Consider the following 26,635-nt stretch of genomic DNA (forward strand, 5'->3'; position numbering starts at 1 on the left):
AAGGCGGCTTTGGCGATTCTGAAAACTGCAAGGCGCCTCAGACCTTACTTCCAAAGTTTCCAAGTCAAAGTTAAAACTGATGTTCCCTTAAGGCAAGTACTTCAGAAGCCTGATTTATCAGGGCGATTGGTTAGCTGGTCAGTTGAGCTATCAGAATATGACATACAATATGAGCCAGGGGGCCAAGTCACAGTCCAGAGTTTAATTGACTTTGTGGCGGAATTAACACCCACTGAAGGAGAGAAGACTCAAGGAGAATGGGTCCTGTCTGTGGATGGATCCTCTAATAACACTGGAAGTGGGGCGGGAATAACAATTGAAAGTCCAGATAAAATGATCATTGAACAGTCTCTCAAGTTCGAGTTCAAGGCGAGCAATAATCAATCTGAGTACGAGGCTCTGATTGCCGGCTTAAGGTTGGCCATTGAGCTGGGAGTCCAGAAGTTATTTATCAAAGGAGATTCGCAGTTAGTGGTTAAACAAGTGAAAGGCGAGTACCAGGTGAAGGATCCACAACTGTCCAAATATTTGGAAGTGGTGCGCAGATTGATGATGGAGGTCAAAGAAATCAAAATAGAACATGTCCCGAGGGGACAAAATGAGAGGGCTGATGTGTTGGCGAAGTTGGCAAGCACAGGGAGATTGGGCAACTACCAAACAGTCATTCAAGAAACCCTGCCTCGCCCGAGCATTGATTTGGTAGAAATAAAGTTGAAAGCTGTAAAGTCAGTCAGTGAGGGCGAGCTACCTTGGATGGAATCGATTAAGACCTTCTTAGAGAATCCACCAAAGGAGGATGATTTGAACACGAGAACAAAACGCAGGGAAGCCAGTTTCTACACACTGGTGGATGGTGAGTTGTATCGGCGGGGAATCATGTCTCCTATGCTTAAATGTGTCGATACCAAGGACGCCCTCGGAATAATGGCGGAAGTCCACGAAGGTGTGTGTTCTAGTCATATCGGCGGGCGATCCTTGGCAATAAAAGTGATAAGAGCAGGATTCTATTGGCCAACCATGAAGAAGGATTGTTTGGAGTATGTTAAGAAGTGTGAAAAATGTCAAGTCTTTTCTGATTTGCACAAGGCTCCACCAGAAGAATTAACAACCATGATGGCGCCTTGGCCGTTCGCCATGTGGGGGACTGATATCTTAGGACCATTCCCTGTAGCGAAGGCACAAATGAAGTACATCATCGTGGCGGTTGATTACTTCACTAAGTGGATAGAAGCCGAGGCGGTGGCGACTATCACAGCCGCCAAGGTCAGGAACTTCCTGTGGCGAAGGATTGTTTGTAGATTTGGGGTCCCCATGGCGTTAGTAATGGATAATGGAACCCAATTCACAAGTAGTGTTACCCAGGAATTTTGTGCAGAAATGGGAATCGAGATGCGATTTGCCTCTGTAGAACATCCACAAACCAACGGGCAGGCTGAGTCGGCTAACAAGGTTATCCTGAAAGGTTTAAAAAAGAAACTGGATGAAGCAAAAGGGCTTTGGGCGGAGGAACTACCAGGCGTTCTTTGGGCATACAACACCACGGAACAGTCAAGCACAAAGGAAACCCCGTATCGTCTAACTTATGGAACTGACGCCATGCTCCCAGTGGAAATTGAAAACCAAAGTTGGCGAGTGGCTCGGTTTAATGAAAATGACAACGGAGAAAACTTAATAGCAAATCTAATCATGCTGCCTGAGGAACAACGAGAGGCTCACATAAGAAATGAGGCGGGAAAAGTGAAGGTGGCAAGAAAGTTCTCAACGAAAGTAGTGCCAAGAAAAATGAGGGTAGGAGACTTAGTGCTCCGAAAAAATACAATACCCGATAAACACAACAAACTTTCACCCAACTGGGGCGGGCCTTACAGGATTATAGGCGACGTTGGAGGAGGAGCTTATAAGTTGGAACAACTAAGCGGTCAAAAGGTTCCACGAACATGGAACGCCTCTCATCTAAAGCAGTATTTTAGTTAATAGAAACAACAAATGTAAATGAAGTCGCACTCTTTTTCCCTTTCTTTGGAAAGGTTTTTAATGAGGCGACATTTGTAATGAAGGGACAATTGTTCCCATACGAAAGAAAATTAATGAAGAGATCATTTCAACAGAATCGCATATATTTTTTAATTTATATTACGAGTTCATGCAATGAAAATCGTATCAAGGTATGCAATACCGCGAGTAAACCTTTCGGAATAAGAGAGTATCGCCTTCAAAAGTTAAAAGCCTTGGCAATTCTAGTGGCCACTAGAAACCAAGCCTCGTCGAAAAATCGGCTAAGGTATGTAAACCAAAGTAACAACGAAAGTTGGAAACAATTAAAACAACGAATGAACTTAAGATGATATCCATTTAAAGTAGAGAAAAGGGGGCGACGCCCATACATGATTGGGAATGAAAATAAAAGACAGGGCAATGCCCAAAGAAAAATTTCAACTTCATAAAATAAAAACAAATTCAAGCCAGGTTCTCGTTGTTGGCGTTGTTGCCCTGGCTTGTCCCAGCTTGAGGATCTTCCTTCTCTTGATCCTCATTCCTGTGCTGCTCATTCCCATCCTCGCCATCTTCTTCAGGCTCACTCTCATCATCGAATTGGGGAAGGAGGTCGAGGCTAATGTCATCATCACCAACTACTTGACCATCCTTGATCTCCTTCAGCCACCCAATGCGGGAAAGATCAAAGCCCGGCTCAACCACACTGATCTGCTCTTTGGCCGCCAGAAAGCCTTGAGCATATTGGAGAGAAGCACGCCCTATGATGGAAGCATTCAGGCGATCATATTTCTTTTCCAACTTCTGATATTTGGCTTGAACGGCAGTGTGCTTATCATTTATGGCTTCTTTAAGAGACTTGGTCTTTTGAAGAAGCAGGTCCGAAGCAGCCAAGTCTTCAGTTAACTTAGCACACTTCTCCTCAGCAGATTTCAGCTTTTTGTTGGCAGTCTCAGCATCAGTTTTAGCCCGCTCATAGGCTGTCTTGTAATCAGCTGCCTTCTTCTCAAAACGGTTCTTGGCTGAGATCAACTCCTTCACGCACTGAGTCATTCCCGCCACAGTACTGGCGGCAGAAAGCGCGTTATGGATCGCCATGGAAGCAATGTTGGGGGGACCTTGACCGGAAATGTCCTTGTGAATCCGGTTGTCAAAAGTACGGGTCATGAATTCCAGCCCATTGAAGTGAGGATCCGACAAGTTCAGCAAGGGGGGAGGAGCCTCGCCACCAATGGCTGAACTAGGGCCAGCCTGGCCAAATGGAGTTGATGGGCGGTTGATCAGCGCGCTTGGATCTTGTTGAGGGGGCGGGACATTGTCATGTCCCTTCTTTTTCTCAGCTGGATGACTTTTTGGATCGAGAGTCGATTGGTGGAGAGGCTTACCACCAGCAGTACCTGAAGTTTTTTGACGTTTAGGGTCCCTGACGTTGTCAGAACCCGAAGTACCTTCATTCTTCTTCTTCTGCTCACTTTTTGGAAAATAAGAAGTGTCGCCGAATCCAAGTTTTGGGGAAACTAATAAGTTTCTGAGTACGTTGGTACTCTTCGCTCGATGAGCAGTTTGTGGTTTGGCTATCTAGAGGATAAGTCGGGGAACTATAAGTTTCCAAGTACATTGGTACTCATTCGCTCTTTGAGCAGTTTATTTAGCCATCCAAAGGATGAGCCGGGAAGCTTCACTGAGGCGTGAGACTTCGTGAGAGCATGGAACTTCACTAAAGCGTGAGACTTCGTGAAAGTGTGCAAATTCACTGAAACGTGAGACTTCGTGAAAGCAGAAACTTCACTGAGACGGGAGACCTCATGGAGACGGGAACCTTTGCTGAAGCCGGAGACTTTGCGGAGGCGTGAAACTTCACTGAAGCGTGAGACTTCGTGAAGGTGTTAAACTTCATTGAACCGGGAGACTTCATGAAGGCGCGAAACTTCACTGAAGCGTGAGACTTCGTGAATGCGTGAAACTTCACTGAAGCGTGAGACTTCATGAATGTGTGAGATTTCACTAAAGCGTTAGACTTCGTGAAGAGAAGTAGGAACATGCTAAATATGTTAGGTATAAGTTGTTTCTCTGTTCTGTTCTTGCATAATTAAGCACTATGTTCTGGATCTGGACTGGTAGTACACTTTGAACTAAACTAAAATGAAAGCTCTTTTGAAAACCCTCTAGGATTATTACTATTCAGACTTTTGATCATCTCCGCAGCGGAGGCGTTGAAGGCAGTAAGTCCCTGCGTGGCAGTAAGTCTATATTGGCCATACTACGGACATGATTTTAAGTTCTGAATATTTTTAATGTCCTTGTTTAGTTTCTTTTTGTGGTGGCTTAAGTCTGATCCAGATCTATACTGCTCAACTATTAAGAACAACACAGAACATAACTTATATTTCTAATTTATTTATCTGTTTCTATAGAACCAGGTGATGGCGATGATACTTACGGGTGAGGAAGATTTGTCTTTTATGATGCTTCGCTCTTTTTCCTCCAAGCTTTCTTTCAAATCTTCCCAACCCTCTTCTTCTTCTATCGATCATCTTCATCAATCCAATCAATTATCCAAATCTGTCTTCAAAGAAGAAATTCATTTTGAAGATATCAATCAAGATCTCGACAACTGGGAAATCCCTAAAATCTCTCATGCTGAGATCTACAAACCAAACGGATCCTTTTTCAAACGATCAGATTTCAATATCAAAACCGTTGAGCAAACCTACAAGCTCAGATCTGATAATGAAGAAATCCATCTGCTTTCTGAGAAAAGCGTCAAAGATCATATCAGCAAGAACTTCAACTATCTTCATATAGGTAGTGTTCAAGTTGGTCTCAAACCCCTAACTAGGAAGTCTCTAGACATTTCTGTTCTTCTTCTTTGTCTTAGGGATATTAGACATAATCAATTCCATGACTCCCTCTTAGGAACGGTTGAAACCAGCCTGAGCAATGGACCAATCTTTTTCAACTGTTTCCTTGATCTAACTGTCAGCCTGGAAGACAAAAATATCCTTGATGTTCTCTTCCTAAATATCAAGCTTCACGGCCTTGATATGAAAGAAGATTCCATTCCAATCTCTTTGATCTACAGGGTTCAATACAAGGTAATGAACTCTATCAAATCTTATTTCTTGCGAACCAATTGTGAGAAATCTGGAGAAACTACCCTCTTCCTCACAGATTATGATAAGGCCAATGTTATTGTGCCCAAAACCATCCAATGGAGTGATACCACCCTTCCAGAGAAATGGTCTTTGGAAAAGGCTACTCCAGCCCAACCTGTTGAAACTCCTGAGTTTCGTGAAATCGTCCAACACCAATCTGGCCAAGTAGATCTCATCTTTGATAGGAGAAATTCTTTCTCTATCCCTAGATCTATTAGGACATCCTCTGATTTCCAATCTGCCATGTCCAGAAGATCTTTTTCTATGACTAGAAGGAACCAACCCGAGTCTAGTGCTCGACCTTCCCTCTCTCATGACGGAACTACTATCCATTTGGCTGGATATGTCAATACCACTCCTGTCAAGACTACCTATGACAAGGGTGATGAAGATCATCAATCCACCTTATCTCCAACGTATTCTTCTCTAGAAACCCCTGGAGAGACTTCTGATTTCATTGGAGCTATCACTACTGAATTTGTCATCAACAAAGAAAGTATCAAAGCAGATTTCTATTCTGATCGATGGACTAAGCAAAGAAAATGGTTCTTTGCAAAGTATCAGGGTGAAAAGAGAAAGAAGATCCAAGAAAAATTCTACGGGTTCCTTGAAAAAACCCAGCAAAACATCTTCTTTTTTGAATGGTTTCAAGATTATGCCAACAAGAATTGGAAATCTTACCCCTTCCAAATTGACATGATTAAATGGCAGCATAAGGATGGAAAAGAAACCCTTTCTAACCTGCCACCTAAAACTCCTTTCCTTCTTAAAGGAGCTCAATCTACACCTGTCCTAGCTTCTCCCTTCGAGACTAGGAAAGAAGAAGGTGATGTCACTGGTAAAGACATCAAAGACCTCATGGAACAATCCAATTATACCAATAAGTATCTTCAAATTCTTGGAGAATCCCAAGTGCAGGATTCCTCTTCCAGGAAAGGAAAAGAAAAGGTCAAGATTGAACCTTCCTCTTCTAATCTTGATATCCCTAAAGGATGTCAACTTGAAAAACCTCTTTTCAAACCTTTTCAAATCAGTAGTCGTTCCAGACACTCGGCTCAAACTCTTCGAGCAAAAAAGGAATCTGACAATGAGCTCCTCCAAAAGGTGGTAGAGCAACTTCAGCTTCTCAAACAAGTTATTCCTGAGACTCCGGAACCTCCTGAGACTCCGGAAGCAGTTTCTAATCCCACAATTACTGCTCCTCCTCCTCCAAAAACTCGTACTTCTACTCGTAATACCTCTACTTCTTTAAATAATATTGAAGATGGTAAGGTTGAGTCTGATTCTGATATTCAATCTATGAAGTCTGACGTTCAATCTATCAAAAGTATTCCTGTCAATACTGTCATTCACAATTCTAAGAATCAGTGGAGAAAAGAAACCAAGCTCTACTATCCTAGAGCTACTGCTCCTGATCTTCTTTTAGAAGAATCTTCAAATTTCAAAAGCTTCAGTGCCAACAATGTCTATGAATGGAATATTGATGGTGAAAACGAGTATGGCATCACCAAAATCCTCCAAAATATGACTATGGTAGCCACTACCTATGTTACCGCCAACAATTGTCCTGAATCTCTTATCGTTGAAGTCTTGGTTGCTGGTTTCTGTGGCCAGCTCAAAGGTTGGTGGGATAATTATCTCACTCAAGACGAGAAGGATCAGATCTTAACTACTGTCAAGACTGATGAAGAAGGTAATCCTATCATGGAAGATGGCAAATTCATCTCTGATGCCGTCAACTCCTTAATCTTCACCATAGCCCAACATTTTGTTGGAGATCCTTCCCTCATCAAGGACAGATCTGGTGATCTTTTGTCCAATCTTAAGTGCAAATCTTTGGGTGATTTCAGGTGGTATAAAGATACCTTCCTGACCAGGGTTTACACCCGTGAAGACAGCCAACAAGCCTTCTGGAAAGAGAAATTCCTGGCCGGTCTTCCTAAATCTTTTGGCGACAAAGTTCGTGAGAAACTTAGAAGCCAAAATCCGGGGGGAGAGATCCCATATCACACCCTTAGTTATGGACAGCTCATAGCTATCATTCAAAGAGTTGCTCTCAAAATCTGTCAGGATGACAAAATCCAACAGCAACTCACTAAGGAGAAGTCTTAGAATCGCAGGGATTTGGGTACTTTCTGCGAACAATTTGGAATTCAAGGTTGTCCCAAGAAACCTAAACCCAGAAAGCAAGATCCTCCTCCCAAACAACAATGGAGAAAGAGATCTAGCAGGAATGATCATAGGAAACCCAAGCCTAGATCAAAACCCCAATCTTCGCAAATTCCAAAGAACCCTCCTGAGACTAGACCCTCTCAAGGAAAAGATATTACCTGCTACAACTGCGGCAAGCCGGGCCATATTAGCAGGTATTGGACTCAAAAGGAGAATCTCTGAGCTTCATCTTGAACCTGAGATTGAAGACAAGATCAACAATCTTCTCATTCAAACTTCTGATGAAGAAGAATCTAATCCTTCGGATTCTTAGGTCTCTGAAGACCTAAATCAAATTCAGAATGATGATTCTCAATCATCATCTTCCGTCAATACCTTGTCTATCAACACTTTGACCAATGAACAAGATCTTCTCTTCAGGGCCATTAATTCTATCCCTGATCCAGAGGAAAAGAAAATCTATTTGGAACGCCTCAGATCTACTCTTGAAGATAGGCCTCCCAAAAGTCCTATAACCACCAATAAATTCAATCTTAGAGATACTTTCAAGCGTCTTGAGAAATCTACGGTCAAGCCCGTCACTATTCAAGACCTTCAATTTGAAGTCAATTCCCTCAAGACTGAGGTCAAAAGTCTCAAGCAAATCCAAAAAAGTCAGCAACTTATTTTGGAGAAACTGACTAAAAATTATAAGGAAGATGATTCTTCTATACCTGATTCCAATCCTGCTCCTAACGACAATTGCGAGGACTTTCTGGAAAATATTAACCAGGTCATCATTCAGAAATTCTTCATTCATGTCAAAATCCTCATAGGAGATTTTATTCTCGAAATCCCTGCCCTCTTTGACACAGGGGCAGATTCCAGTTGTATCTCGGAGGGACTCATTCCCACCAGATATTTTGAGAAAACAACTGAGAAGCTCAGCGCTGCTGAAGGATCTAGACTAAAGATCAAGTATAAAATCCCCTCAGCTATCATCAAAAATGGTAGTCTTGAAATCGAAACTCCATTTCTGTTAGTCAGAAATTTGAGTCAAAAAAATCATTATAGGGACCCCTTTCATTAAGAAACTCTTCCCCTATAATACTGATGAAGACGGCATCACTGTTCAGCATCTTGGACAACCTATCTTGTTCAAATTCTCTGAACCTCCCATAGATAAGACTTTGAACGTCATATCCTACAAGGAGAAGCAGATCAACTTCCTCAAGGAAGAAATCTCTTACAGAACCATTGAGGATCAATTGCAACAACCTTCTGTTAAATCAAGGATTGAGAATATTTTGGAAAATATTCAATCCAGCATCTGTTCTGATCTACCCAACGCTTTTTGGGAAAGGAAGAGCCATATGGTGGAACTTCCTTATGAAAAAGAATTTTCAGACAAACAGATTCCAACCAAGGCTAGGCCTATTCAAATGAATGAAGAACTTCTTCATTTCTGCCAAAAAGAAATTGATGATCTTCTGAAGAAGAAACTAATCCGCAGAAGTAAGAGTCCTTGGTCCTGTGCAGCGTTCTATGTCAACAAACAAGCTGAGATAGAACGTGGAACCCCTAGGTTAATCATCAACTACAAACCTCTCAATCAAGCTCTTTGTTGGATTAGATATCCTATTCCCAACAAGAAAGATCTTCTAGCCAGACTGCATGACGCTAAGATCTTTTCAAAATTCGACATGAAATCTGGATTCTGGCAAATCCAATTGCAAGAGAAGGATAGGTATAAAACTGCTTTTACTGTTCCTTTTGGGCAGTATGAGTGGAACGTTATGCCTTTTGGGCTAAAGAATGCCCCATCTGAATTCCAAAGGATTATGAAAGAAATCTTCAATCCTTATTCCAAATTCACTATTGTCTATATTGATGATGTCCTAATCTTTTCCCAAACTTTAGATCAGCATTTCAAACATCTCAATACGTTCATCTCTGTTATCAAAAGGAATGGCTTGGCTGTATCCAAGACAAAGGTCAGTTTGTTCTAAACTAAAATCAGATTCCTTGGTCACAACATCCACCAAGGAACCATCATTCCTATCAATAGAGCCATCGAGTTCACTGATAAATTCCCTGATCAAATCATTGACAAAACCCAACTACAAAGATTCCTGGGTTGTCTCAATTATGTTGCAGACTTCTGTCCTCAACTCAGTACCATAATAAAACCCCTTCATGATAGGCTCAAGAAGGATCCTCCACCTTGGTCCGATATTCATACCAATGTGGTCAAACAAATCAAACTTCGTGTCAAGAATCTCCCTTGTCTTTATCTCCCTAATCCTCAAGCTTTCAAAATTATTGAAACTGATGCCTCTGATATTGGCTTTGGTGGTATTTTGAAACAAAAGGTTTTTAACAAGGAACAAATTATTGCTTTTACTTCAAAACATTGGAATCCTGCTCAGCAGAATTATTCTACTGTCAAAAAAGAAGTTTTAGCTATCGTTTTATCTATTTCAAAATTTCAATCTGATTTGATTAATCAAAAATTCTTGGTCCGTGTGGACTGCAAATCTGCGAAAGAAATCTTACAAAAAGATGTCAAAAACTTAGCTTCAAAACATATCTTTGCCAGATGGCAAGCTATTTTAAGTGTTTTTGACTTTGATATTTGTAAGACCCAAGTTTTTAAGTTTAGGAGGAGTAAATAAAATTCCTATTCACGATTAGATTTGATGGATCGTGAAGGGAAACCTGAACAAGAGTTTATGGAATGGAATAAATTTATGAAGGAGAAAGTTCAGGAAAAGTCTAAGTATTATATCAAAATCGATAGAAGTTATAGCACGACTAACATTCGCTTTAACCTAGGTCAAGAACGCTAGTAAATAGCTAATTTACTCTTTAAGGCACGATGGAAACTAATTCCAAAAATCTTCAGAGAAATGTTAGAACTTCTCTTATTCGTCTATAAACGAGCGTTTCGATATGGAACCCTGGAATGTACGAACGACAAATTCCAATACTCGGAAGTTTGCCGAAACCGAAACCCTGATAGTTCAGAAACCCTAGAATCAACGGACGATGAAGACTTTTTCTGTTCGGAGCTTCAAACGAAGATTCCACACGCGTAGACCCATTTCTTTCGATGATTCCAATCTTTCTTCAGAAGGAAGTTTCTTCATCCGACGTCAAACGCAAAAAGTAGTTTTGCGGCATATTTCAACCCATACTACGTTCAAGCTATTTTCTCACTTAAATGAACCAGGAACAAGTATCGACATTTTATAGAGAGATACTTAACTCTGATGCATAATATGACAACTTCATATTTATTCTGATCGTCTCACAAATATTATTTAGCTCAGTTTTTACTCATTTCTTTGTCCATGGATCATTTTAATTTGCTCAAAGTGATCCAAACTTATATTTCATTATTTCATAGAGTCTCTCATAATTTTTGGTATAGTAATATATCAACTCTATATTTTTCTCTTAACTTTGTGAGCTAAATTCTTCAGTGTCTAAATCAATTCGTACCGGTTTTATAAATATCTTCCCTAAATATCTAATAATCCATCCTCATCCTCTGTGACTCACGTTCACTCCCTCCTTTTCTTTCATTTGTCACGTTTCTTTCTTTCTCTTGCAGCAGACCATAATCTTTCTTTCTTATTCTTCTTCTTCTCTATTTCTATATATATATATCTTACCACTTGTTGCAACTCACGTTCTCTCTCTCAGAAGCATCACCACCAGACTTCAATATTTATTCATTTCCTTTCTTTTTATTTCTTTTGCTGCAGCTCCCCAATTCTTTCCACTTATTCTTCCTCTCTTTTCTTTCCCCTGGGCAGCATAAAAAAACGCACATCATGGTCCCTTTTCCTCCCTCACGTGATTCCACTCTTGTGCAGCACCATCATCTTCATCTTCCAATTTTATGGTAAAACTTCTTCTGTTTTCTTTGATCATCTTTTTAGTCAATTAAATTTACCCTTTTAGTTTCCACACTTAGTATCTTCATTAAAGTTATGACTATGGAAAGGATCTAGTGAACCATGGTTTTTATTTCCAAAAAGGTTGAGTTCTTGTCTTTGTAAAATTTTCAATTAGAGTTTTTCCAAAGTGCTTTTACAAATGTTATTCCCCATCACCGGATCTATGGATTTCACCGATTAGTTTTCTAAAAAGTTGTTTTTTTGAGTTAAGTGATTTTGAGATTTTAATGATTTTAGTTTAAGCCTTGATTATTTATTTTTTAAAATGTAAAAGAAATGGCTTTGGAAGTGATTTTAGGAAAAAGGAAAATTTATACATGGTTATGTAGATGTGGCCGAGCCTATGGCATGTGTTTTGGGTTTGGAAAATCAATTCTGAAACTTGTTTTTGTTTAGTGAAAATCATAAGTTAAGTTTATGGACTAAAAGTTTATTGTGGGAAAACTTTAGGATTAAAGCACAAGAGGCTGAGAAGTTTTGGGTTAAACTGGAGTTTTAAAAGTCTTGGGGGTTGTTTGATAAATTTATAAAAGATTGAGGGTTGAAAAAGAACTTACTTTTATGTGAGGACCTTTTCGTGATTATGTGCTTATCAAGGGACTAGGGTTGAATTATTTAAAAGTTGAGGAGTTGTTTGCGAAATGTGTTTTTTTTAAGGACCTTTCTTTAAAACTCACAAATATTTTATCTTTGGACTTTAGTCCTTGAAACATAAAGTTTGTGCATTTAGCCTAAGTGAGCTAGAAAGATTGGCTAAGGTTTAGTATGTGAACTTGTGAAGGGTACGAAGGACGAAAACGCCTTGCGACGAAGCTAAAGAATAGAAGGAAGCGAGCCGACGCGGAAAACAAAGATGTGATAGGATTGGAGTTGCAGTTTAGGAAGAAAATTGGCTAAGGTAAGGGCAACTTACCTTACTAGCTAATGCTTTAGGTGTCGACGCATTCGACTTGATTTACTGTTTATGCACTTGTTTGTGTATGATTGGGAAAATGTTTTCTGAGGCTTCGGCTGACAATGTAGATGATGCATCTACTACTATGTTTTTGAGATTGACTTACATGCTATGTGCTATGTGGGTAATCTAGGATGTGTGGGGCATGATTTATATGCTAAGTGCTACGTGTTTATTCTGAGATGCATTGATATATGACATGATTGATGACTGTGATGATTTAACTATGCTTTGCACTAGAAACTGAGATTCTGAATGGTGAGGATAGCGGGCAGGTCATGCCGATTTTATTTTGAGAGTTTTGAGAAAGTTCGATAAGACTAAAAGGATATTATTTTGAAAAGAAAACTCATAAGACATTAAACAACCTCTAAATCTTTAAGTAATGGCGTTAAACTCAAAAGGAAGCTTAGGATGAAGATCTTAGTTTTGGAAAGCGAGAAGTGTCGTCGGATCCTAAGTGTTGAGAATGTTAAGAGGTTTTGAGTAGGTTGATACTCTTTGCTCGTCGAGCAGTTTGTTAGCCATCCAAGGGATGAGCCGAGAAGCTTCACTGAGGCGTGAGACCTTGTGAATGCGGGATACTCCACTGAGGCGTGAGACCTTGTGGAAAGCATGGAACTCCACTGAGGCGTGAGACCTTGTGAGAGCATGAAACTTCACTGAAGCGTGAGACTTCGTGAGAGCATTGATGACCCGAAGAGTCATCGTGAGTGGTTGCACTCATTTTATGATTATTGTATTTTGTCGCAGAATCGACTTTTACCTTAGGGTAAGCTTTTAGAGACATTAATTTACCTAGAACACGTGGCGACGTGTCGAGTGAGGTCGGAATCGTTGTTTAGCTAACCATATTGCACCCATGCATACACGCGATGAAGTGCCAAGTGGAGTACTTCGGTATAGCAGGAAGCAACGATCAGCCGTGTAGAGTTGAATCGGTCCTGACTATACCTGGCACAACAGGAGGTAACGATCATCCATGTAGAGTTGTATCGTGCCTGTTGATGTTCGGCATAGCAAGCAGAAATGGTCAAACCATGTAGAGTTTGTACCGTCTTGACTATAGCCAAAGGTGATAAGCGACGCCCGAGCAGAAATGGTTAAACACGAGGCTAGTGTTACGACCGTCTCCAGGTGCCCAGCCTATAAGTGGCAATACCTTTGGTTTGTCCCGTCGCCAAGCAGAGTGACGTCGTTGATTTGTTCCGTCGCCAAGCAGAGTGACGTTGTTGTTTTGTTCCGTCGCCAAGCAGAGTGACGTTGTTGGTTTGTTCCGTCGCCAAGCAGAGTGACGTTATTCGGGTACAGTTTATGCCTTCGGGTACAGTTTATGCCTTCGGGTACAGTTTATGCCTTCAGGTACAGTTTATGCCTTCGGGTACAGTTTATACCTTCGGGTACAGTTTATACCTTCGGGTAATTCGGACATCGACGGGGGATATGATCGACCGTGAGGTTAGGATCGACCTGTTGATTGTCGGGCATAGCGGAGGGAAAAGTCGACCCGCAGGGTTAGGACTGATCCGGCTATGTCAAGGTTGTAAGTGACACTCGGGGGTTATGGTCGACACAATGCCAGTGTTAGGACCGACTCAAACGTGCCCAGCCTATTCTTTCTGGAACCGTCGAGAGTGACGTTGCATTGACATATCATGCACTCTAATTGTATCGTTATGTGTTTTGATGAGTTGATGTTGATAAACATCGTTATGTGTTTTGATGAGTAGATGTTGATAGATATCGTTATGTGCTTTGATGATGGAATTGTACTAGAGTGTTGATAACATGCTATGTTTAAAACTTAGGGTAGACAATGCAGAACTTATATGTATATATATAACATATATATCTATACCCCTTATACTTTACCTGTTGTCTTGTATTCTCTATACTATATTCCGTAAGTTGACCCTTGCGCGTGCTACCTGTGTTTGGGGGGCTATGTATGCCCTTTTTGTCAGATGTCGTCGATGGATTCTTTCGTGATTCTTCGTCATTCGGGGAAGACCCGGAGCGAAATGACTACTACTGAGCCTTTGACGTGGACCCGGACTTCATGCATGACCAGAGGGGAGTCGATGATGGAAGTATGGGGGATGGGTGATTAGGGTCTATTAAGGTTGGGTGTTAGTGTCCTAGCTCTGACTTATTCTTATTTTTGAGGGCTTGTGTTGCTGACACTTGACCTAACATTTTGGGATTGTACATTTTGCCTACGGGCGTTACACTTTTCTACTTTCCGTCATTGGAGGTTACTCATGACGAGGTCGCTATTTACAGCGGGGGATGCTATATATATTGTATATTAGTTCTGTTGCCTTTCGCATTTGGGTTTTATTTAATTCAGTCTTGTCTTAGTTATTATCAAAAAAAAAAAAATATTTACGTTTTTCCGCATTAAGTTTACTTTTGGTTACTAAAGTGACTCCACCGAAATCGGGGTGTTACATTGTGGTATCAGAGCTTGTCGAGTCTTTCGGGAGTTGTTGGGGAATAGGTCTTCTGTGCTAGGTTGTGTGACTCTGCAAGGAGTGAAAATTGATTGTCTGCAAGCGATTTTTCGCTTAAAAATTGATTGAAGTTATTGCTTACTCATATTGTATAGTGATGCCAGAGACTATCTTGTGATGAGTACTAATTGTTTTTTTGAGCTTTGACCTTATAGTTATTACACCTATTAAGACTTTATTTAACTGTTGCTCGTGTTTAAACTATAGAAGTACACGAGGTTTAGGATAACGCACTAAGCCTAGAAAGTAGTCTTCCCCGATGCGTTTAAAAGGAAGCTAGAAGCTGAAGAATGAATCTCATAGAGATTCCTTATGGATAGTATACGTATGATGTTGAGGGCGTGTAGTTCCGTAGCGGAATCGTTGAGGATGTGATATCAGGATATTTGTGACTACTGGATGATAGGAACTCATTGACTGTTCCAGTGGGTTTTTCTAGATTTCCACCTTCGATGTATTAGGCCTGATCAACTTAATATTGAGGGGGTGATATTCGGAATCACAACTGGCGATGGACTTTGATAGAAGGATGTGTAAGATGAATTTGAATTAGATCGAAGATTAGTCGAGTTTGGAAGTAAAAGTTCGCGTTAAGTATTAGTTTTCTTGCGAAGGAGTTATAGTTTTAAGAAATGGATATTCATTTAAGAAGTATTGAAGAATTAAAGGATATTAGAGGTCCAAACTTAGTGAAGGCTTAGATTTTAGATCAATCGCTTTGATCACGAACGTGTGAGACATGAAGTCTTGTCAAGTTTTGATCGAAAGACTAAGTATTGGAATGATTGGAGGATGATCAAATTACCGAAAGGGAAGTGTTCGTATCAAGATGAATACTTGAGGTATAGTTATGATTGGATCTTCTAGAGGATAAGCCTCGATTTATGCGAAGTGTTAGGGATTTCAATAAGTCTAAATTGGTTTGAGTGAGGAAGGTTTTGAGGACGAAGACGACAATAATGGATTGTTAGATAGTAAGAGGGTGATTAGCTTATGAGTGGTTGATGAATTTATGATTAAGGGAATCAGTCTTGTTCTGTACGAGGTAATAAGACTCAAGTCGAGTTTTAAATTTGAATGGTGACTAAGTAGAAGATTGATTTCATGGTGCGAATGAGGATAATTACGAAGTTGGAAGTGACGTTAATGGACTAGTAGATTCCAAGGCAATAGTTCGTCTAGGAGTTATCAAGCGATCGAGTTGAGTTTTGGATCATGAGTGCTTTAGTGAAAGTTATTGGAACAAAGACACGGACGATGCTATATGGGAGTTAGAGGAAAAGATCAAGGAATAATATCCGGAGCTTTTTACTGAACCCTAAGTTTCGAGGACGAAACTTTCTTTTTGGAGGGTAGTAATGTAAGACCCAAGTTTTTAAGTTTAGGAGGAGTAAATAAAATTCCTATTCACGATTAGATTTGATGGATCGTGAAGGGAAACCTGAACAAGAGTTTATGGAATGGAATAAATTTATGAAGGAGAAAGTTCAGGAAAAGTCTAAGTATTATATCAAAATCGATAGAAGTTATAGCACGACTAACATTCGCTTTAACCTAGGTCAAGAACGCTAGTAAATAGCTAATTTACTCTTTAAGGCACGATGGAAACTAATTCCAAAAATCTTCAGAGAAATGTTAGAACTTCTCTTATTCGTCTATAAACGAGCGTTTCGATATGGAACCCTGGAATGTACGAACGACAAATTCCAATACTCGGAAGTTTGCCGAAACCGAAACCCTGATAGTTCAGAAACCCTAGAATCAACGGACGATGAAGACTTTTTCTGTTCGGAGCTTCAAACGAAGATTCCACACGCGTAGACCCATTTCTTTCGATGATTCCAATCTTTCTTCAGAAGGAAGTTTCTTCATCCGACGTCAAACGCAAAAAGTAGTTTTGCGGCATATTTCAACCCATACTACGTTCAAGCTATTTTCTCACTTAAATGAACCAGGAACAAGTATCGACATTTTATAGAGAGATACTTAACTCTGATGCATAATATGACAACTTCATATTTATTCTGATCGTCTCACAAATATTATTTAGCTCAGTTTTTACTCATTTCTTTGTCCATGGATCATTTTAATTTGCTCAAAGTGATCCAAACTTATATTTCATTATTTCATAGAGTCTCTCATAATTTTTGGTATAGTAATATATCAACTCTATATTTTTCTCTTAACTTTGTGAGCTAAATTCTTCAGTGTCTAAATCAATTCGTACCGGTTTTATAAATATCTTCCCTAAATATCTAATAATCCATCCTCATCCTCTGTGACTCACGTTCACTCCCTCCTTTTCTTTCATTTGTCACGTTTCTTTCTTTCTCTTGCAGCAGACCATAATCTTTCTTTCTTATTCTTCTTCTTCTCTATTTCTATATATATATATCTTACCACTTGTTGCAACTCACGTTCTCTCTCTCAGAAGCATCACCACCAGACTTCAATATTTATTCATTTCCTTTCTTTTTATTTCTTTTGCTGCAGCTCCCCAATTCTTTCCACTTATTCTTCCTCTCTTTTCTTTCCCCTGGGCAGCATAAAAAAACGCACATCATGGTCCCTTTTCCTCCCTCACGTGATTCCACTCTTGTGCAGCACCATCATCTTCATCTTCCAATTTTATGGTAAAACTTCTTCTGTTTTCTTTGATCATCTTTTTAGTCAATTAAATTTACCCTTTTAGTTTCCACACTTAGTATCTTCATTAAAGTTATGACTATGGAAAGGATCTAGTGAACCATGGTTTTTATTTCCAAAAAGGTTGAGTTCTTGTCTTTGTAAAATTTTCAATTAGAGTTTTTCCAAAGTGCTTTTACAAATGTTATTCCCCATCACCGGATCTATGGATTTCACCGATTAGTTTTCTAAAAAGTTGTTTTTTTGAGTTAAGTGATTTTGAGATTTTAATGATTTTAGTTTAAGCCTTGATTATTTATTTTTTAAAATGTAAAAGAAATGGCTTTGGAAGTGATTTTAGGAAAAAGGAAAATTTATACATGGTTATGTAGATGTGGCCGAGCCTATGGCATGTGTTTTGGGTTTGGAAAATCAATTCTGAAACTTGTTTTTGTTTAGTGAAAATCATAAGTTAAGTTTATGGACTAAAAGTTTATTGTGGGAAAACTTTAGGATTAAAGCACAAGAGGCTGAGAAGTTTTGGGTTAAACTGGAGTTTTAAAAGTCTTGGGGGTTGTTTGATAAATTTATAAAAGATTGAGGGTTGAAAAAGAACTTACTTTTATGTGAGGACCTTTTCGTGATTATGTGCTTATCAAGGGACTAGGGTTGAATTATTTAAAAGTTGAGGAGTTGTTTGCGAAATGTGTTTTTTTTAAGGACCTTTCTTTAAAACTCACAAATATTTTATCTTTGGACTTTAGTCCTTGAAACATAAAGTTTGTGCATTTAGCCTAAGTGAGCTAGAAAGATTGGCTAAGGTTTAGTATGTGAACTTGTGAAGGGTACGAAGGACGAAAACGCCTTGCGACGAAGCTAAAGAATAGAAGGAAGCGAGCCGACGCGGAAAACAAAGATGTGATAGGATTGGAGTTGCAGTTTAGGAAGAAAATTGGCTAAGGTAAGGGCAACTTACCTTACTAGCTAATGCTTTAGGTGTCGACGCATTCGACTTGATTTACTGTTTATGCACTTGTTTGTGTATGATTGGGAAAATGTTTTCTGAGGCTTCGGCTGACAATGTAGATGATGCATCTACTACTATGTTTTTGAGATTGACTTACATGCTATGTGCTATGTGGGTAATCTAGGATGTGTGGGGCATGATTTATATGCTAAGTGCTACGTGTTTATTCTGAGATGCATTGATATATGACATGATTGATGACTGTGATGATTTAACTATGCTTTGCACTAGAAACTGAGATTCTGAATGGTGAGGATAGCGGGCAGGTCATGCCGATTTTATTTTGAGAGTTTTGAGAAAGTTCGATAAGACTAAAAGGATATTATTTTGAAAAGAAAACTCATAAGACATTAAACAACCTCTAAATCTTTAAGTAATGGCGTTAAACTCAAAAGGAAGCTTAGGATGAAGATCTTAGTTTTGGAAAGCGAGAAGTGTCGTCGGATCCTAAGTGTTGAGAATGTTAAGAGGTTTTGAGTAGGTTGATACTCTTTGCTCGTCGAGCAGTTTGTTAGCCATCCAAGGGATGAGCCGAGAAGCTTCACTGAGGCGTGAGACCTTGTGAATGCGGGATACTCCACTGAGGCGTGAGACCTTGTGGAAAGCATGGAACTCCACTGAGGCGTGAGACCTTGTGAGAGCATGAAACTTCACTGAAGCGTGAGACTTCGTGAGAGCATTGATGACCCGAAGAGTCATCGTGAGTGGTTGCACTCATTTTATGATTATTGTATTTTGTCGCAGAATCGACTTTTACCTTAGGGTAAGCTTTTAGAGACATTAATTTACCTAGAACACGTGGCGACGTGTCGAGTGAGGTCGGAATCGTTGTTTAGCTAACCATATTGCACCCATGCATACACGCGATGAAGTGCCAAGTGGAGTACTTCGGTATAGCAGGAAGCAACGATCAGCCGTGTAGAGTTGAATCGGTCCTGACTATACCTGGCACAACAGGAGGTAACGATCATCCATGTAGAGTTGTATCGTGCCTGTTGATGTTCGGCATAGCAAGCAGAAATGGTCAAACCATGTAGAGTTTGTACCGTCTTGACTATAGCCAAAGGTGATAAGCGACGCCCGAGCAGAAATGGTTAAACACGAGGCTAGTGTTACGACCGTCTCCAGGTGCCCAGCCTATAAGTGGCAATACCTTTGGTTTGTCCCGTCGCCAAGCAGAGTGACGTCGTTGATTTGTTCCGTCGCCAAGCAGAGTGACGTTGTTGTTTTGTTCCGTCGCCAAGCAGAGTGACGTTGTTGGTTTGTTCCGTCGCCAAGCAGAGTGACGTTATTCGGGTACAGTTTATGCCTTCGGGTACAGTTTATGCCTTCGGGTACAGTTTATGCCTTCAGGTACAGTTTATGCCTTCGGGTACAGTTTATACCTTCGGGTACAGTTTATACCTTCGGGTAATTCGGACATCGACGGGGGATATGATCGACCGTGAGGTTAGGATCGACCTGTTGATTGTCGGGCATAGCGGAGGGAAAAGTCGACCCGCAGGGTTAGGACTGATCCGGCTATGTCAAGGTTGTAAGTGACACTCGGGGGTTATGGTCGACACAATGCCAGTGTTAGGACCGACTCAAACGTGCCCAGCCTATTCTTTCTGGAACCGTCGAGAGTGACGTTGCATTGACATATCATGCACTCTAATTGTATCGTTATGTGTTTTGATGAGTTGATGTTGATAAACATCGTTATGTGTTTTGATGAGTAGATGTTGATAGATATCGTTATGTGCTTTGATGATGGAATTGTACTAGAGTGTTGATAACATGCTATGTTTAAAACTTAGGGTAGACAATGCAGAACTTATATGTATATATATAACATATATATCTATACCCCTTATACTTTACCTGTTGTCTTGTATTCTCTATACTATATTCCGTAAGTTGACCCTTGCGCGTGCTACCTGTGTTTGGGGGGCTATGTATGCCCTTTTTGTCAGATGTCGTCGATGGATTCTTTCGTGATTCTTCGTCATTCGGGGAAGACCCGGAGCGAAATGACTACTACTGAGCCTTTGACGTGGACCCGGACTTCATGCATGACCAGAGGGGAGTCGATGATGGAAGTATGGGGGATGGGTGATTAGGGTCTATTAAGGTTGGGTGTTAGTGTCCTAGCTCTGACTTATTCTTATTTTTGAGGGCTTGTGTTGCTGACACTTGACCTAACATTTTGGGATTGTACATTTTGCCTACGGGCGTTACACTTTTCTACTTTCCGTCATTGGAGGTTACTCATGACGAGGTCGCTATTTACAGCGGGGGATGCTATATATATTGTATATTAGTTCTGTTGCCTTTCGCATTTGGGTTTTATTTAATTCAGTCTTGTCTTAGTTATTATCAAAAAAAAAAAAATATTTACGTTTTTCCGCATTAAGTTTACTTTTGGTTACTAAAGTGACTCCACCGAAATCGGGGTGTTACAATATTGAATATATAAAAGGATCTAACAATTCTCTCCCTGATTTCCTCACTCGTGAATATTTGCAGGGAAGATCATAAGATGTCCTCCAGAGGAGGATCCTCCTCCTCCCGAGGAAGAGGAAGAAACAAAGAAAAGAGAAAAGGTATTATAATCTCTGACTCTTTAATCTTATCTGGGCCCACTGCCCATCAATCTGGACCCACTGTCCAAAAATCTGAGCCCACTGCTCAAAACCAATCTCCCCAACCAAAACAAACCAAAGCAGATTATGCTTTATCAATTCCAACTCTCCTTGCCTTCAAACAAGCAGGCCTGGATAATGTTCCTCAGGGACTCATCAATTTACCAAATAAATCTTGGGCCAACATCGCTGATAAAGATGATGACCTAGATCTCCAATCCCTCCAATCTTTTATTGAAAGAACAAAAAGCTTAGCAACTCATGATGGGAAAAAACCCGTGGTTGTTACCCAATCTAGCCCAGTTGCCCAATCTAACCCAAATTCGGAATATTTGACCAAAACTGTTTCCAAATTCCAAACCTTAATTGAACCAGAATGGTGGGACCATTCGGGAGGGAACCTCGCCAATAAAATTGGTACTAAACTTTTCCCTGGTCATCTTGATCCAATCCACCCAAACAAAACCCAGAGATTCTATGAGTTTATCTTGGTTGATACAAACAGTGTGGATATCAAGCATTTTAGGGATAAAAATGACAACTCCCTAATTACCCACTCCACACTCCAAATTCTCCGTGTCCTTCGTCCCACTGACTTTGGACCCAATCCAAACACCTACAGAAAATTTTCCCAGAATTTTGACCCTATAGATTTTAATTATTGGGATTACATCAAAGCTTGGGAATTTACAATCCTTGGCTTGCAAAACAAAAATTTCAAGCATTCTTGGCTCATTTACTTCAAATGGACCAACAAATATTCTTTTCCAATTTGGTTCCATTCCTGGTGGAGCTTCTTTGGTCCAACTACTGAAATCTTTCCCCCTGAAGTTCTGGAGGGATACAATCTTTTCCTTAAACATTGGAACAAAGAGTTTAACAATTATCCTGATTGTTTAAACTTTTATACAATCTTTTCCCTTTCTTGGGTATTCTCTTGGAGGTATGGTCTTAAAACCAAACCCCAACCAATTCTCAACAAACATGCCCTTATCAAGTGGTGGAAGGCTTTTGACGCTTCCAAAGCTCACAAGGATAAAGTAATTCAATGGTTCAAAAGCAACCAGAAATATCTCAAACATGCAAGTCCGCAAACCAGCCTCTTGCTAAATCAAAAGGCCCACATCACAGCGGCCCTTGCAGGAGCGTCTACAGAAGAAGACCTGCTGAGAAATCTTCAATCTGCTCTTCAATTGTTGAAAGAGCCAATCGAGCAGGCCTCATCCTCAAAGGCCCCTCAGCACAAAATCTCAGAGCAATCCTCCTTTGGGTCTGATTATGCCCAGACTACAGAATCAGATGATGATGACTTCTGCTAAAGTTTGTCGTTTTGTAATCATTTGATTTTTGTAATAATTTACTTCAATTATTGTAAATCCACTGTAGCAACAGTAGAACTTTTTACTGTAGCAAATAGTACCCGTCAAATAGTACCGTTTACCGGAACTATTCAACCGGAACTATTCAAACAGTGTCCAATCTTTTCTTTAAATAGGCTTGCTCGGAACCTTGTTAGGCAGAGTTTGGTAAGAGCTTAGATAGAGAGTTTAGAGAGATAAACACTAGAGAGAGAACCTCTTGTAAGTTCTCCTTCAGTTTTTCTTTCTTCAATCTTTCAATTCTGTAAAAGTTTTCCCTCAGTTTTTAATCTATCTATGTAATATATTTCCGTTCATGGAAGGCTGAGCCTCCTGTTTTAATTCCTGTCTTTTAATTTCTGCAATTTAATTTCCTGCAAGAAGCCCCTCTGTGGTGGCGTCCTACTTCTCTTTTTAATCCTCTTCTTCTCATCCCCCTCCTTCTACTTCCGACCCCCTCATTCTTCACATGTTGCTTGTATTATTTATCATATTCTGTGAGTTGACCCTCGCGCCTTGGCTTTGTGTTTATGTTTGTGTCTGGGCGGTCGGCCTGCTACCAAACGTTCAACAGTTGATTCGTGATGATTCGTCGTTCGAGGAGGACCCGGAGCGAAATGACTACGACTGAGTCTTCGACGTGGACCCGGACTTCATACAAGATCAGATGAGGGTCGATGTTAGGGGTGTAGTATATCGGGTGTCGCTGTCATAGAAGCGCCGCAAAAGTCAAAGGACATTTCCTGTGATATTTTCTGCAATTCTCACTTCTAAATGTGCGGCAAAAGTCGCACGAAATGGCAGAAAAAAATTCACAAGTAAGAACATTTACAGTAGTAAATTCGCAGGAAATTTCTAGAGCTAGATTTTGCGTTGAGATGACCTTTTTATTAATGATTTTCTATATTCACAAGGAATTAATAGAGACAATTTCTTAAATGCATGCAAATCTATTCAATAGACAATTTTTTAAAATTGAAACATAAGCAAACAAGTGTGGAAAAATAGGGTACATATAAATGGGGTAGTATTTAAGACTTAAAAGCAAAGCAAAATATTAAATGTTATAAAAATTAAATGTCCAAATATCTAATACTTAAAAGCAAAGAAAATGAGTAACATATTAAAATGAGGTATAATGATCATCTTCATCTTCATCTTCATCTTCATCTTCATCTTCATCTTCATCTTCATCTTCATCTTCATCTTCATGGGTATGTTGAGGTGATTAACAAGTGAAAGCTCCACTAGACTTATCATCAATCACATGGATTCCTTGTTAATATGCAGCAGAGCAACACAATTAGGATAGAACAAAATCATCTAACTTCAAACTTCAAAGGGATATGTAGGGACACCATATCACTAAAAACACCACATCCAAAACTCCTTATCTTACAAGGGGGACTCAAATTATAAGTAAAAGAAAAGAAAATATTTGATTTAGACGTGACAAAGCTATAACAAAACATGCAACAAACTAATTAGAATACACTGACCCATGAAGATAAAGGCACAAAAGATAAGAAAAAACATACAAGGGAATAGTAAGCAATCTCACTTCTGTCAACTCCTTTTATAGTTCAACCATTGCAGTTTCTTTTGCTTGAATCAAAGCTTTCAAAGCTCTGGATTCAGCTGTTTCAACAACTAGCTGCTAAGATACTCAGGACTGAGCTTTGTAGCACAGCTAAAGTTCCACTTCCAGACTCTACTTTCTCTTTCCATTAAGAACCTTTCAAGCACAAAATACAACATTAAACTCAGAAAGCCCAGGGTAAGGTGGAAATGTGTAAGAATCCCTAAAGTGAAAATGATCATAGAAAAATTACAAGTCTTCTTCTACATACTCACCTAAGTTGAAAAAGCTACAAGCTAGAGCTAATTCAAAACTGGACCTATTCACTTTAAGTTGAAGCAGATAGGAGTGGACAAAATACCATAACTGATAAAAAAGACAACAACAAAACAGAGCTAATTCTCTCACCAGTCAGCGGTATTCCAAGTGCAGTTAACATGAAACTAATCAAAAGAGCTAGAGTAACATAAAAAACCACTCACTTCTTATCAACGAAGAGCTTGAGATGTTCCAAGTATTCACTAAAAGATAATTGAAGTTATATGTGACTCTTTTGGCCCAAAGATATCCCACGGGTTCTATTAGGAAACAAATAAAAAGAAAAAAAAAACTGTTATCACAGTCTAAGAATTCGGAGAGGAAAATGATTAGTGTGTTTCTCTTAGATCTGTAATACAAGGTGCAGCTATTATATACAGTCTGCATGCTTACATTTAGTTAGTAACTATATCAAACATAACTAAGTGACTTATCTAAGTAACAATTATGCTAACTCACTATTGAAACATCTTTGCATGCATACATTGAGTTCTTTTAAATGTGAGTGTCATTGATCTCCCAAAATGAAGAAATTAATAGCAAATCAGAAGCTTGAATCCTGGAATCATAAAATAATACAGTAATTACCTTGGTGATTTCCCTAAATGAAGAACCCACCTTTATAGTGCCCCTCAAAACTGAGACTACCATTCAAAACACTCTCTCTAAGTAGACCACCAATTAAGCAACAAAATTCTCAGAACATACAACCCCACCAATGTTCCTGAAGAATAAAAGTATAGTACATGTAAGCTTACTCAATGTAACTACTGACACAAGCAAAATATTGACATAAAAATGTATGGGTTCCTACATGTAAAAGAACTATCACAAGCACCATAATTTCATATGAAAAAAGTAGCAGTTTGTTTTTAAATCACATAGTTTCTATCAAATTGATATCAGAGAACCTACTGCCAGGAGCTGAATGGTATCAACAAGGATAAAAGGATAAGATAGGCATTGTGCTGAAAGGATGATGCAATTAATATAAAAAGAAGAAGAAGAGAGAATAAAAAGAAGAACATACTCTTGAATTTCAAGCAAACAAAATCTTTCCCAAAGCGGTGCAATTAAGCTCCTTCCCAGGGTAAAATCTGAAAATCCCACAAGCAAAAATAAGAAGAATGAGAGAATGAACTAAGTTAACCAAAAACTTAAGAAAATGGCACTCTTAATTACAGTCTTGAACATGTTTAGTAATATTCTGGACTCAAAGTGGTTTGTATCAAATGGTGAAGGCACAAATCAGGTCAATATGGTATATATAGTGCAAGTAGAAAAATGGCGATGATGAAAGTGGCACAATGAATATAACATTTCCATTCTACTAATAATGTAGAAGGCATCAAGTCCAACATACAATATCACATGTAACAGAAATATCACATACAATTCATCCTAACAACATCTGTTTGAAACACAGATAGACAAGTAGCACATGAGAGCTTGGAAACTTATTAAAAATCTGTATCATATTTACAAATCATAACAAAAATTAAGACATACATTTCAGGTATACAGCTACCGTATGTACATATACATATGACTTTGTAATTTACTTACTAATCAGACGAGTGATATACATAAGAAGATGAACTCAACTTAAATAGAAAATAATAAAGAAAGGTTCTCTAACCAATCCCCAATTTTCTGCATTAATTAGAATGAACACACTAACTAGGAACCAAACTTAAATTAATATTTTGATGGTCATCCCCTCCCTCTAACTTTTGGCTCGACACAATCAACATTGATGAGATAGCAAAAAAGAGCATCCAAAGAATGGAGGAAATTTATTGCAGCGTTTTACCGAATCACAGGGACACAATCAAAATCCAGATTCAATTTTCTTAAAATGCATAGAGATAACTACAAAAGATGCATACTAGAGCAAGAACAAAGATATTTGAATGAGAGAGAAGTTACCTTGGTGATTTTGAATTTTTTGAAGACATCTTGAAGGACCTTGTAGTTCTGAATCATCTCGTACTCGTTCTTGGCATCAAGGTTCAGCGAGTGGAAGAAATGGTTTCAGAGGGATATGAGGGGAAAAAGCGAGGTCGCGGTGGGTCTTTGGTGGATATATTCTCTAATTGCCGTTGCAGATGAATTATTACCGACTAGTTTCTAACTAAAACAAATCTTTTAATTTTGTGATTAAATTAGCGACGATAACATTATTGCTGCTACTAAAATGTTGCTAAAGGAAATTTTTCCTGTAGTGATTGCTTTGAACAAGAACCATATCAGCTTTGGAACCCTGATAGCATTCAATTACAACAGAAGTATCTACACAGTGTCTAGCTCATGCTTTCGTTTTCTGTCATATATAAACTATCATCAAGAAGATAATTGAAAAAAAAAAACAAA

The 26,635-nt window shown here is 39.2% G+C and overlaps 1 protein-coding gene and 2 long non-coding RNA genes across 4 annotated transcripts in view; 2 read left to right on the forward strand and 1 right to left on the reverse strand.

Moving 5' to 3' along the window:
• The first annotated feature begins 10,167 nt into the window (after nt 1-10,167).
• On the forward strand, nt 10,168-14,547 carry LOC130737750 (uncharacterized). Its single transcript, XR_009018899.1, has 3 exons — nt 10,168-11,208; nt 12,045-12,161; nt 14,183-14,547. It is a non-coding gene; the product is annotated as an uncharacterized LOC130737750 (long non-coding RNA).
• Nucleotides 14,548-14,847: 300 nt separating this feature from the next.
• LOC130737747 (uncharacterized) overlaps nt 14,848-26,635 on the forward strand; it is a 36,417-nt gene continuing 24,629 nt past the window's right edge. Inside the window, exons 1-3 of one of the 2 annotated variants that reach the window (XM_057589595.1) lie at nt 14,848-17,364; nt 18,201-18,317; nt 20,892-22,707. In XM_057589595.1, the coding sequence (XP_057445578.1) occupies nt 20,905-22,326 (1,422 nt within the window). In that variant the 5' untranslated portion in view covers nt 14,848-17,364; nt 18,201-18,317; nt 20,892-20,904 and the 3' untranslated portion in view covers nt 22,327-22,707. Of the gene's footprint in view, nt 17,365-18,200; nt 18,318-20,891; nt 22,708-26,635 lie in introns of those variants that run through there. The other variant, XM_057589596.1, reaches the window with a different exon arrangement.
• On the reverse strand, nt 23,317-26,178 carry LOC130737751 (uncharacterized). Its single transcript, XR_009018900.1, has 2 exons — nt 25,293-26,178; nt 23,317-24,986 (listed from the first exon to the last, which is right to left on the reverse strand). It is a non-coding gene; the product is annotated as an uncharacterized LOC130737751 (long non-coding RNA).

Source organism: Lotus japonicus, chromosome 2, assembly GCF_012489685.1.
Source record: "Lotus japonicus ecotype B-129 chromosome 2, LjGifu_v1.2".
In the NCBI taxonomy this organism is placed as follows: domain Eukaryota; kingdom Viridiplantae; phylum Streptophyta; class Magnoliopsida; order Fabales; family Fabaceae; genus Lotus; species Lotus japonicus.